We start from the raw sequence: 11,945 nt of genomic DNA, 5'->3' as shown, positions 1-11,945 counted from the left end.
TACTACTGGGTTTTTACCCAAAGAATACAAAAACACTAATTTGAAGAGATATATGCACCATTATGTTTATTACAACACTATTTACAATAGCCAAAAAATAGAAGCAACCCAAATGTCCATTGAGAGCTGAATGGATAAAGACGATATGGTGTGTGTATATATACAGCCATAAAAAAAAAGAATGAAATTTTGTCACTTGTAACAACATGGATGGAGCTAGAGAGTATAATGCTAAGAGAAATAAGTCAGTCAAAGAAAGCAAAATACCATGTCATTTCACTCCTATGTGGAATTTAAGAAACAAAACAAACAAAGGGGAAGAAAAGAGGGACAAACCAAGAAACAGACTCTTAACTACAGAGAACAAACAGATGGTTACCAGAGGGGAGGTGAGTAGGGGATGAGTGAGATAGGTGGAGGACATTAAAAGTACCCTTATCTTGATGAGTACTGAGTAATGTACAGAATTGTTGAATCACGATATTGTACACCTGAAACTAACATAATATTGTATGTTAACTATACTGGATTCAAAATAAATAAAATAAAATAAAATAAAATAAAATAAAATAAAATAAAATAAAATAAAATAAAATTCAAAGTCCTGATATCTAGAGTAACCAATAAATTCAACTCTTTCTTTGACAAAAAAACTTTCACCTACAATCTATATCTATATCTATATCTATATCTATATCTATATCTATATCTATATCTATATCTATATCATCTACACAAATAACAAGAGCATATATATATATATATATATATATATATAGAGAGAGAGAGAGAGAGAGAGAGAGAGAGAGAGAAAGGGCTGGACCAAATGCAAATGATAGCTTAAGGGAACTTCTGTCTTAAAATCCACAATTTTAATCAGTTTAAATAAGTGTTCACGGTTCATGATGATCCCTGTCTCATTAGATGTCTGGACAATTAAATAAGACAGCACATAGGTATCAGGTAGCATAGAACCTAGTATACAGTAGATGCTATTATAGGCTAGCAATTACTAATACTGTTTTCTCTGTTCTAGAACTACACATATAGCTTTATAAACCCTAATGATATGTTTTCTTTCTGTAGCAGTTAAGCGGCTGTCTTTCTCAACTTCAAATCCATCCTCTATATTTTGTTTTGTGATTCCAGGAACAACTAATTCCACTTCTCCATTGCCAGCTGGCCTTTGTTAGGCTTTGCCAACAGGGGGCCCGAGACAGAAGCTGGAAAGTAAGAAGAGGAAAAAGGGGCACGTTCATAATCTGTGGTTCTTACCAGGGCCACCCTTGAAGTTCCTCTTTCCACTGGCATTGACAGTGGGTTCCAATAGCTATTTTACAGTTGTTTTTTTTTCACATCCTAGAAACAATCTCTTAGTGCCTTTCAGCTCTATCAGAACCAGTTAAACTAGGTTCTGACTTCAGGAGGTCCCTCCTCCTAATTTCTGATGTGCCAGCATCAGCCAACCAAGGGTCCTTCTGCAGAGCTCTGTGTCCAAACTCCATCACACCCTCTTCTAGGCTTCTAGATTTTAATAATACCATCCTCTTCCATTTGTCCCCTGAGCCCTGGGGATGGCAGTTGCTCCTCCCAGTAATGTGTGTGTGTGTGTGTGTGTGTGTGTGTGTGTGTGTGTAGTTTTATACCTTTATTTGATAATCAGCAATTCGTTCTTACCCACAGTAACAGTCTGTAGATTTTTGAAAAGTGTGACAGGTGTACAGGTAACCAACATATAGAGCTTGTTGGGTGAATCTTCATCCTCATTGTGTTTTTTGGACAACTGCACATGGATATGGTAGGGAACATTCCTTTCTTCTTTGGCCCAAACAGATTTGTGGAGCCTGGTGTCAATGCACACATCTGGAGTTCCCATTTCCTTCGTAGCAACTATCCAGATCTCTTTGAGTGCCCGAGGGGCAACACTTCTTGAAACCCACTCATGGGTACGCTTGTGAACGATGATGGCGTGTTCTCTGGTCACTACCTCATTGATGGTAGAACGGCCCTTCTCGAGACCCTTCTTGAGGGAGCCATTCTGCCGGCCCGGGTTGAAAAGGAAGAGTAAGTGCTTTTATAAATCCATGTCTTCCTTTTGTGTTTCATTGCTGTAATGTCTGGTTGACAATTATTTATAACAAACAAATCCTTGTGTGAAGATAACTAGTGGTCTTGTTTGTTTGTTTTTTCTCTTGGCAGGGACCTGTCTGATAAACTATCCCCCGTCCTGCCCAGAGCATGATGCCCTGATAGAAAATATTGTGCGGGCTGGTGAAGTCTTTTACTATGTGCAAACCAATTCTACGTGGTGCTCTATAAGGTTCCAGAACGTCAGAGTATTTTTTTTTAATTTTTTTAACGTTTATTTATTATTGAGAGACAGAGAGAGACAGAGCATGAGCAGGGGAGGGGCAGAGAGAGGAGGAGACACAGAATCCGAAGCAGGCTCCAGGCTCTGAGCTGTCAGCACAGCTCGAACAGCAGGGCCCAAACTCACAAACCGCTAGATCATGACCCAAGCTGAAGTTGGACACTCAACCAACTGAGCCACCCAGGCGCCCCAGAAATCAGAGTATTTAAAAATTACATCTGTTTTTCTAGTAATTGTAAAGTTCTCATCTTAAGATCTGATAAATTCTCTACCAGTTAGAACCTTTCAATATAAAGAAAAGTTATTTTGGGTTTATATTATCCAAGAATACTTTGGGTAGGGGAAAGCCATGCTATCTAGCTTAAAATTTGTCAAGAAAATAAAAGTGGTGGAATTTTTTTTTTTAGAAAGCAAAAATTTATCTGAAGTTTAATATGGAATTTCTAAATGAATTTGTGGACTGTTAGTGATGTGGGATCATTTCTGTTATATTTGGAACTTATCTTTCTCACTCCACACTCCTCCCCATTCAATCTGTAGTCACAATCTTTTATCTTCTTTTTTTTAATGTATATTTATTTTTGAGACAGAGCATGAAGGTGGGGGAGGAAAGGGGGAGCGGGGGTGGTGGTCAGACAGAGGGAGACACAGAATCTGAAGCAGGCTCCAGGTTCTGAACTGTCAGCGCAGAGCCCAACGCAGGGCTCGAACTCACGGAGTGTGAGATCATGACCTGAGCCGAAGTCGGATGCCTAACAGACTGAGCCACCCAGGCGCCCCATAATCTTTTTTCTTCTTAAACACATACCTGCACTGGGGCCTTGTGTTGTTAGAAACTAAAGACTTAATGCTAGTTGGGCAAGTATAAGAAAAGTAATGATTTTGGCATTGCAAGTAAAAGCATAGAAAATGTTGGAAGACATTAGGGAGGGGAAAATGGGACAAAATTGACCCATTTTGAGAATGGTCTCAACACAATCAAATAAGCTTCCCTTCTCATAAAAGTGAAATAAAAACTTAAAACATAAGGGTTTAAGACTACCCTATGTGGTACACTAATTAGTTCATATTTGAATAGCTTTTGTACAGAATTAGTCTAAAATTCTCAAATAAATCTCACAAGCTGTGTCACCTATAAGATGGAAACGGGCTCTTCATGTTTCATGACTAAAAGTAAATTAGGGATAGGCTGGAGATTTCCACTTTACTTCATCAGTTTGAGATGCGAATCTAATGTGACAAATATTTGAAAAACATTTAAAACTGAATCTAATGGAAAATACCACTGTTTGAAAGGGAAATGAGAGCTGTAATACCAATTACTTTGGTTAAAAAAAGATTTGCACTTAGGTGGAAACCAACTAAAGTATGCTTGTAATGGGAACCAGAAATTCTTTCTTGTGTTATATCCCAGTTTTAATTTAGAGTCAAATTAATTAGTCAAACAACTACATGGCAGAGTATGTAAAGTCACATTCTGTACTTTCTATAGATACTAAATTACTATTTCTTGGGTCACATCTGAATACCTTCACGGAGTGCTTGAGTTTACTACTTAGATTAATGATTTGGCCTTCCAAATCATTTACCCATTTACTAAACTGATTAGTATACTTATATGTTTCCTAGTATGGAGTAGATATTTACAGAGGTTCTTATAATTACCCTATTTTTTACTGATTAGATTTTGTAAGATAAACAGCACAGTCCAGTAAAAGTACAGAGCTTCTGGATTACAATCCGGGTTCAAGTCATGTTTCCCTCAAAAGAAAGTATAGCGCAGACTTATTGGAGGTCTCAAGTGAGACAATTCTCTAGAATATAATCTTCATGAGCACAGAGATCTTTGCCCACAGTCTAATGCAAGAGCCTAGAACAATGCCTGGCACATAGCAGGTGCTGGACAAATAGTTAAAAGTGAATGAATAAATAATGGCTGTAAAACTACATTGTAAAATCTAAAAAAATCTATTAAAATGTTATCGTCTTCTAATATACTATGATGGAGAATCTGTTATCGAGTGCTACTGAAGCAAGACAGATAATTCCCACCCTTTCTTACAAAATAAATCCTACCTTGGTTTTGCATCCTGAGAGGGTACAAGGAAGAAAGTGTTGAGGTGCAAACACTGCTTTCTCTAACTAAGCCAGAATAAAGTACAGAAAGGTAACGCGTGTGTGTGTTTGTGTTTGTCCATGTCTCCATGTTCAGACACGTGTGTTGCGAGTGTTTGTAAGTATGTGTTGCTTACTCTTTCGGTCTTAAGTCTCTCAGACAAAAGTGCGGCACTGTTTTGTGAGACTGTTAGTACTTATAGGACCAGCCAGATATATAGGACTTGATTTCGCTAAGTCTTAATTCAGCACTTTCCAAGACCACCTATCATTGAAAGTTTAAAACAGAGGGGGAAAAAAATGGAAGGGAACAAAACTAAAAAAGATTTGTGCAATAGGTAGAACTGCTTCCTATAAATCCTGCGATAATAAAACAAATTACAAAATGAATTCACTTTGCCTTCTGTTTTTATGGCTTTGCCTTAACTGGGTCTTCTATCTTCTCAAGTTCTTACATGAGACACTGTATTTTGGGAACACCAAACTGCTCATCAGTCTATGAATCCTCCTTTGTACATTTTGCAAAAGGCTATATATTTTGTAAGTCTATGAGTGGGAGGTACTTCTTTCTTTATTTGATCTCTCTCTCTCTCTCTCTCTCATAACTCTATCTAGAAGCCTAATATGCTACTTTTCATCAAGTAGGCAGGCCGTGGTGAGGGATGACCTCTTCAGAGTCAGGCAGAACCTTCTGAAAACAGGTTTAACTCTTTCCTCTCAGGAGGTCTTATTTTAGGAGAAAGAATCAGGAATCAGCTGGAAAGACTTAGGATCTGAGTATGTCCAAGGATAGGGATCTAAGATGTGATCTAATCAGTAACTATATAACCCTACATATTATTCTTGGATCTAGCCACCAGATTTAGGGAGCTTACTGGATGGAATTATAAAGGTTTACCTTAATCCTCATGAGTTTCCAGGTTTCATATTATGACCTTCCCTGCTAGCCCTGAGGCAAAATAGTCATCAAGGTCCAAAGTTTGCATTAAATTTGTTACTGCATTGTCCTCTTCTCAAGAGTGCCTAGTAGCCTCTGAAAGGGTCTAACATACCTCATGAAATGTATTCCATGTCTGAAAACATGAGGCTAATAGTTGCAAGAAAATGTACCAAAGTTCTAACTGATGGTAGGAAGTAAGGCAGTAAAATAATACAATTTGTGGGAACCTGATAGAAAGGAGTGTGGCCCAGGACATTGCTAGTTTGATATCTCAGGTATTGTTAACACTCTAATCAATTGGTTATGTTCTTGCAATGGTCCCATGCAGCTCTAAAGGTAGGATGTTTTACACAAGACATTCAACACAAAGCCTAGCTAATTAAAAAATCACCACCAACACCACCACGACCAACACAAGAGCCAACCCTCACCTTTTCCATCCCATCTACTCTTATACTCTGTCTTTTAATTTCTGAATGTCTAAAGTTATGCAGGATTCAGAGGCAGATGGGATTGAGAAGTGGGGGACTACTGTTAGAGTCTTGGGAACATGGCACTCTAAGCATTACAGATCAAATTAGAGCTTTTTTTATCTTCAATCTGTATTTAAAGAACCCCTTGCATTGGTATTGTCTTAATCTGTTTGGACCGTTATAACAAAATACCAGAGACTGGGTAGTTTAGAAATGGCAGAAATCTCTTTCTTGCATTTCTGAAGGCTGGAAAGTCCAAGATCCAGATGTCAGCCTGATCACTTTTTAGTGCAGCTGAAGCTCCTCCCAAATGCCCCACCTCCCACTGCTGCCATCTTTGGGGGGTAGGGTTTCAACAGGTGAATTTTGGAGGGCCAAAATCATTCAGATCACCTGGTGGTTTAAGTATCATCTGGGGTCTTGACTAAGAATTCAGATGCCTGGCTGACAACAGATATTGATGGGATTTTAATTGGGGGGAGTTGGAGTTTGTAACCTCCATTTTTAGTAAGTGCTCTGGTAATATGTTCACTAACATTAGGGGACCACTACTGAACGATTCACTGCCCTTAAGACCATGTCAGTAAATGAAGAAAGATCACTTGCTTCCTCGGCTCCCAGAACTTCTGCCACTTTGGATATAACAGCTGTATATTATCTTTCTCCTTTTTCATTTGTACTATCTGCCCCTTGGGATTTGCATAGGCACCCTTAGCCACGCCCTTCCAACAAGCTCATGACATCATGTGGTCAGTGTTTATGTGAGGCTTAAAGAATGTAATGATGAGAAAGTATGCTACTCACCTGAAGTAAAGAAAAGGGGTCTGTAAGCTGACTAGGCTCACTCCCCACACCTGTTATCGCCAGAGTTCATTTGGATACAAGGAAAAGCAACACATTCAAATGAGCTCAAGTCAAGAAAATGGAGCTGGTAGAAAGAAAAAGGGAGGTAGAGTAGTTAGTAGATATCAGTCAGGGGCACCTGGGTGGCTTAGTCTGTTAAGCCTCTGACTCTTGATTTTGGCTCAGGTCATGATCTCAGGATCATGAGATCAAGCCCCACACGCTGGGTGTGGACACTACTTACGATTCTTTCTCTTCTTCTCTCTCTGCCCCTCTCCTGCTCTCTCTCTCTCTCTTAAAAAAATATCAGTTGCAGTCTGTCCCCTCCACTTTTCTGTCATAATTTTTGTGACTCTTACCATTTTTTTCCCCTTGTTCTAGGTCTTTGTTTTTGTCTCTCTATCCCCTCCTCTTAACTTCCACTGTGTCCATGTGTTTTTCTCCATGCAAGCCTTGGGTCTAGTTGGTCCACATGACCTTAATAACTCAAGTGTCCATCGATAAATGCAGATTAACTTTGGTGTCTCGTGGTACACATCACTAGGAAGCTCTGACAGTTCATTTGGACTCTGTCTAGATAAAGCGCTTTGTACATTGACATCGGTCCATCCATAAAGTCAATGGATGGATTCTCTTGGCTACATATCTTTACTTCATCGTGCAGATTTATCTACAGAATCTTGGAGGACCTCTGTAGAGGGGACTGTACTTTGTATACATATTCTCTTTTTGTTCTGTGTGGAATTTGTTGTTTTGGAGAAATGGATTAAAGATAAAGACACAGTTCTCTGTTTCTTGGAGGAGAGCCAGACAAGTAAGCAAGAATCACATATTATTTTTGGTAGGCAAATATTTATAGGGAGAAAAAAACATAGAATTGATAGCATTTTGAAATATTGGCATATGATATTTCCCTGAAATTTCCTGATACACTTTCATTTAGGGTATATATGTTTAGCAGAAATAGCAAAAAACCGAACAAGATCAAAACTTGTTTTTTATAATCAAAATAGACTTTAAAAAAATACTGTAGAGATAATAGTTAGGGGAAACAATTTTTTTATGTTTATTTATTTTTGTGTGAGAGAGAGACAGAATGTGAGCAAGGGAGGTGCAGACAGAGAGGAAGACACAGAATTCAAAGGAACCTCCAGACTCTGTGAGCTGTCGGCACAGAGCTGGATGCTGGGCTCAAACTCACCAACTGCTAGATCATGACCTGAGCCAAAGTCAGATGCTTAACCGACTTGAGCCACTCAAGTTCCCCAACAAGTTTTGTTTTTTTATTGCAAGTTTCAAGTTTTTCAATATTATAAACCATGAGCGCAATCGACTGGGGTTTTAAGTAATTCGATTGGAGGTAGACATTCTCTCCTCTGTTTTTTTGTGATCACAAAGGAGACAAAATCTATGTGTGTAGGGAGTGAGGAAAGCAGTGAAATGAGATGGTTGTATGGGTATCTGAGGAACGGCTCTAAATCCAGCTACATCCTCCCTCTCTGGACCACATCCCAGATTGCTGGTAAGGACCTAGAGCCAACAGACCATCCACAGACCAGTACCTTCCTTTGTTGGGTGGAATGTGGGAGGCAGAAGCATGTTAGACATCATTTCCCCCATCTCCTGCCATGCCAGAGTGAGAAGGCATCAACAGAGTAGAAAATGCAGCCTGCTCAATCTAGGCAGAGTTCTGGAATGGCCCCCAAGTTTCTGTTTACCATAAGACGGACAGAAAGCATCTAGAGGTTTCTTGTGGTATCCCAGTATGCCGAGGGATATGAACATAACTGAGAAATGGCCAAAGGAGCTGTATATACTTCATGGTAATGATCCCAGGGACACCAAATAGTTTCTGAAAAGACAACCAGTGATACAATGGTAAATCGAATGCCTTACTAGGAAGAGACAAGAGGGGCTCAGACTGGAAACCAGATGGAGTGATGTGTACCTTAGTAGATACTGGATTTTGTAGGTGGGACTGGGAAAAAGACCTGGAAACTGAGTAAAACCCATGAAATTTGGATCAACACAGAGAAGTAAAAGCAAAAGCAAAATCTGGGCTGAAGTGGGTTTACCAGAAACTGACTTAAGATTGGGATCCTGATAACAGGAGAAGCAAAGATTCCAGACAGAAACTAATAGAAAAGATTTTAAACAGTTACATTCTTGGAACACCTGAACTTGTGGCTTGGGAGGTTCATGTCCAACACACATGTCTCATCCTAAACCAGCTTCCCTTTAAACAGAGAGCATTTGCTATCTTTTATCAGGGGTGACTCATCACATTTCTCTGACAAATGGTACATATTTGATAATCTCCTGCACATGGCCCCACGGTAACTAAAATCACGGTAATTGGAGAGAACCTACGTTTCTTTCCAGCTTGGTTATTTAAGAGGATTATAATTTTTTTTTATAAAATAATTCTGATTGCACATCACAAGTTATTGTAAACAGCTGTTTTAATATCTTAGCCTCTGAGCCTTCAGTGCTGACTCCCACATTACCTTCTATCCACACGTCTACAATTTAGTCTGATGGGATCAGCAGTGATTAAAAGAAAAAAAAATGCTTGCCCTTTCTTCCTTTGATGGCCATCTCTTCTCATTTGGATTAATTTTAGCCACAGCTAGAATATACCTGCCAGATCAGATTCATGTGCTAGCTACTTCACCTCAACATTGTACAATGCTGCATCAATGTTGAAACTCTATAACAAGACTTTAAACATCTCACCCTCACCCCATTCCACCAAACTCACAAAAGCGGGGAGGAGAATGCCACACCCTATTCTTGGTAATCATGTCCAGACCGGACCTTGCAGGGCCAGGAGGATACGATGAGAATGGAAAACAAATGGAGTCCAAATTTCTAAAGCGTAGTGTACAAAGCATGGAGAGGGAAAGAAAGCGTGTGCTCCATACCATTCTTTCTCCCTGTTAGCCCTGCCAGACATTCCCTTTGTTCTCCTTTCTATCTCACTGAGATTAAAGTGCTGATCTCCCCTTTTTGAAAATGATGTCACTTTTTTTTTTCTTGCCTTGGCAGAGAGCAAGTTCATTACAAATCTGCTGTGTGACTGATGGCTTTGAAGAGATAAGGCAGAGGGGGGAAACACATTTGGGAAAGGTATGAAACTCCAGAGACAGGTTGACAATTATACTGGCAGAAAGAGAGATGACGAAGGATAAGGAGAAACAGAGGCTGGGTGTAAATATCTCCCATATTCTCATTTACAGCCACTGACAAATGGTTTTTATTTCCCTCATAGTTTTATCCCCAAACAAGGCCATGGACTAAAATTCATCGTGTGCTTTTCCTGACGAGATGCCTACCCTTTTTGACGACATTATTTCAGTCAAGCCCTCATGGACATATTTGATGTTCAGAGTGGGGAAGACATTTCCTCCTGCCATCAACAAAGGGAAAATATTTGGTACTGAATCTGATTCGCTATAATTGCTCCTCATTGGACTGCGTGGCAGCTTATATAAGAAGCACATTAGATGTAAAACCAGGTTGAAAGCATAATACACATTCTAATGCCATTTACGTGGTTCAAAATTATTAGTGACGGATGCAGAGCTTGGGAATTTAAAGGTGTTTCATCCCCCAGGTCCAATCGCAGTGGAGGCATTGGTTTTACAAGTGGTTGCAAAGGCCAAGTTTTGAAGTGTAAACATCTGGTAATTCAATGTGCGCGCACCCGGCCCCTAATGCTGACAGCATCTTGTGAAAACAACGCTGTCATGTTTATGTCTCTGATTGGATTTCAGCTCTCCGAGAGTCCTCATTGGGGCACCTGGGTGGCTCAGTCTGTTGAGCGTCCAACTCTTGATTTCTGGTCAGGTCACAATCCCAGGGTTATGGGACACAGCTCTGCGCTCAGCATGGAGCCTGTTTTAGATTCTCTCTCTCTCTCTCTCTCTCTCTCTCTCTCTCTCTCTCTCTCCCTCTGCTCCTCTCCCCCACTCCGGCTCTCTCTGTGTCTGAAATGAAATGAGATGAGATGAAATGAAATGAGATGAAATGAAAACTTTCTTTTAAAAAGTCCTCACCTTTCTCATGGATGGATATTTTTGTACAGATCAAAAGATTTTTTTTTACTGTATTTCTGAGTGGGGGTTGGAGGTGGGAAATTGTGGAGAAGTAAGTGGTGGCAAATGAGCTGGACAGGGGGCTACTGAGACCAATGTTGGCCAGGCCAGAGCACATATGAAAAGGCAGGATTTATTTTTTCGCTCTTCTGTGAATTTTCTGTTCCCTGTTGTCGCTGTCACTCACCACCAGCTTTTGCTTCATATGTCTAAGTACTAATAGAGATACGTGTGATTACACTTTACATGTTTACGGAGGCTGGAAGCTCTGTGACAGGTGTGATTTCCATTCTCCACCCCTCGTGCCTGCAACATATTCCATATCAAACGCACATCTTTTTAAAGTTTATTTATTTATTTTGAAGCCTGGAACCTGCTTCTGATTCTCTGTCTCTCTCCCTCCTTCTCTGTCCCTTCCTGGCTCGTGCTCTTTCTCTCTCTCTCTCTTTCAAAAATAAACATTAATTTTTTCATTATTTATTTATTTTGAAAGAGAGGTCACAAGTGGGGAAGGGCAAAGAAAGGGAGAGAATCCCAAGTAGGCTCTGCACTGTCAGTGCAGAGCCCAATGCCCAATGAGGGGCTCGAACGCACCAACCTTGAGATCATGATCTGAACCAAAATTAAGACTTGGACGCTTAACTGACTAAACCACATAGGTGCCCCTCAAACACACATTAAAAAAATATATATATATACATATACATATTATAATATATATATTATATATATAATGTATATATATTTTATATACATATATAATGTATATATATTTTTATATACATTATAATGTATATAATGTATATATATACACATATATATGTATATATAATGTATATATAATGTATAATGTATATATTTATATACATTATAATGTATATATTTATATACATTATAATGTATACATTATAATGTATATATTTATATATGTACATTATAATGTATATATTTATATACATTATAATGTATATATATTTATATACATATATATGTACATAAACACACATATATGTATATATATGTTGTATATACATATATATGTACATACACACATATATGTATATACATTATACATATACATATACATATACACATGTGCATATATA

General features: G+C 38.9%; 1 protein-coding gene across 1 annotated transcript; it reads right to left on the bottom strand.

The window, feature by feature from the left end:
* Positions 1-1,648: 1,648 nt before the first annotated feature.
* LOC106977701 (60S ribosomal protein L31-like) lies at positions 1,649-11,154 on the bottom strand. The gene is made up of 3 exons (XM_053225104.1): positions 11,086-11,154; positions 10,078-10,227; positions 1,649-2,038 (listed from the first exon to the last, which is right to left on the bottom strand). Exons 1-3 carry the CDS (start codon positions 11,152-11,154, stop codon positions 1,649-1,651), a joined length of 609 nt encoding a protein of 202 aa, XP_053081079.1.
* Positions 11,155-11,945: the final 791 nt, after the last annotated feature.

Source organism: Acinonyx jubatus, chromosome B3 (assembly GCF_027475565.1).
Source record: "Acinonyx jubatus isolate Ajub_Pintada_27869175 chromosome B3, VMU_Ajub_asm_v1.0, whole genome shotgun sequence".
In the NCBI taxonomy this organism is placed as follows: Eukaryota; Metazoa; Chordata; class Mammalia; order Carnivora; family Felidae; genus Acinonyx; species Acinonyx jubatus.
Note: the sequence above shows the minus strand (reverse complement) of the source record. Positions and strands in the feature narration are given on the sequence as shown.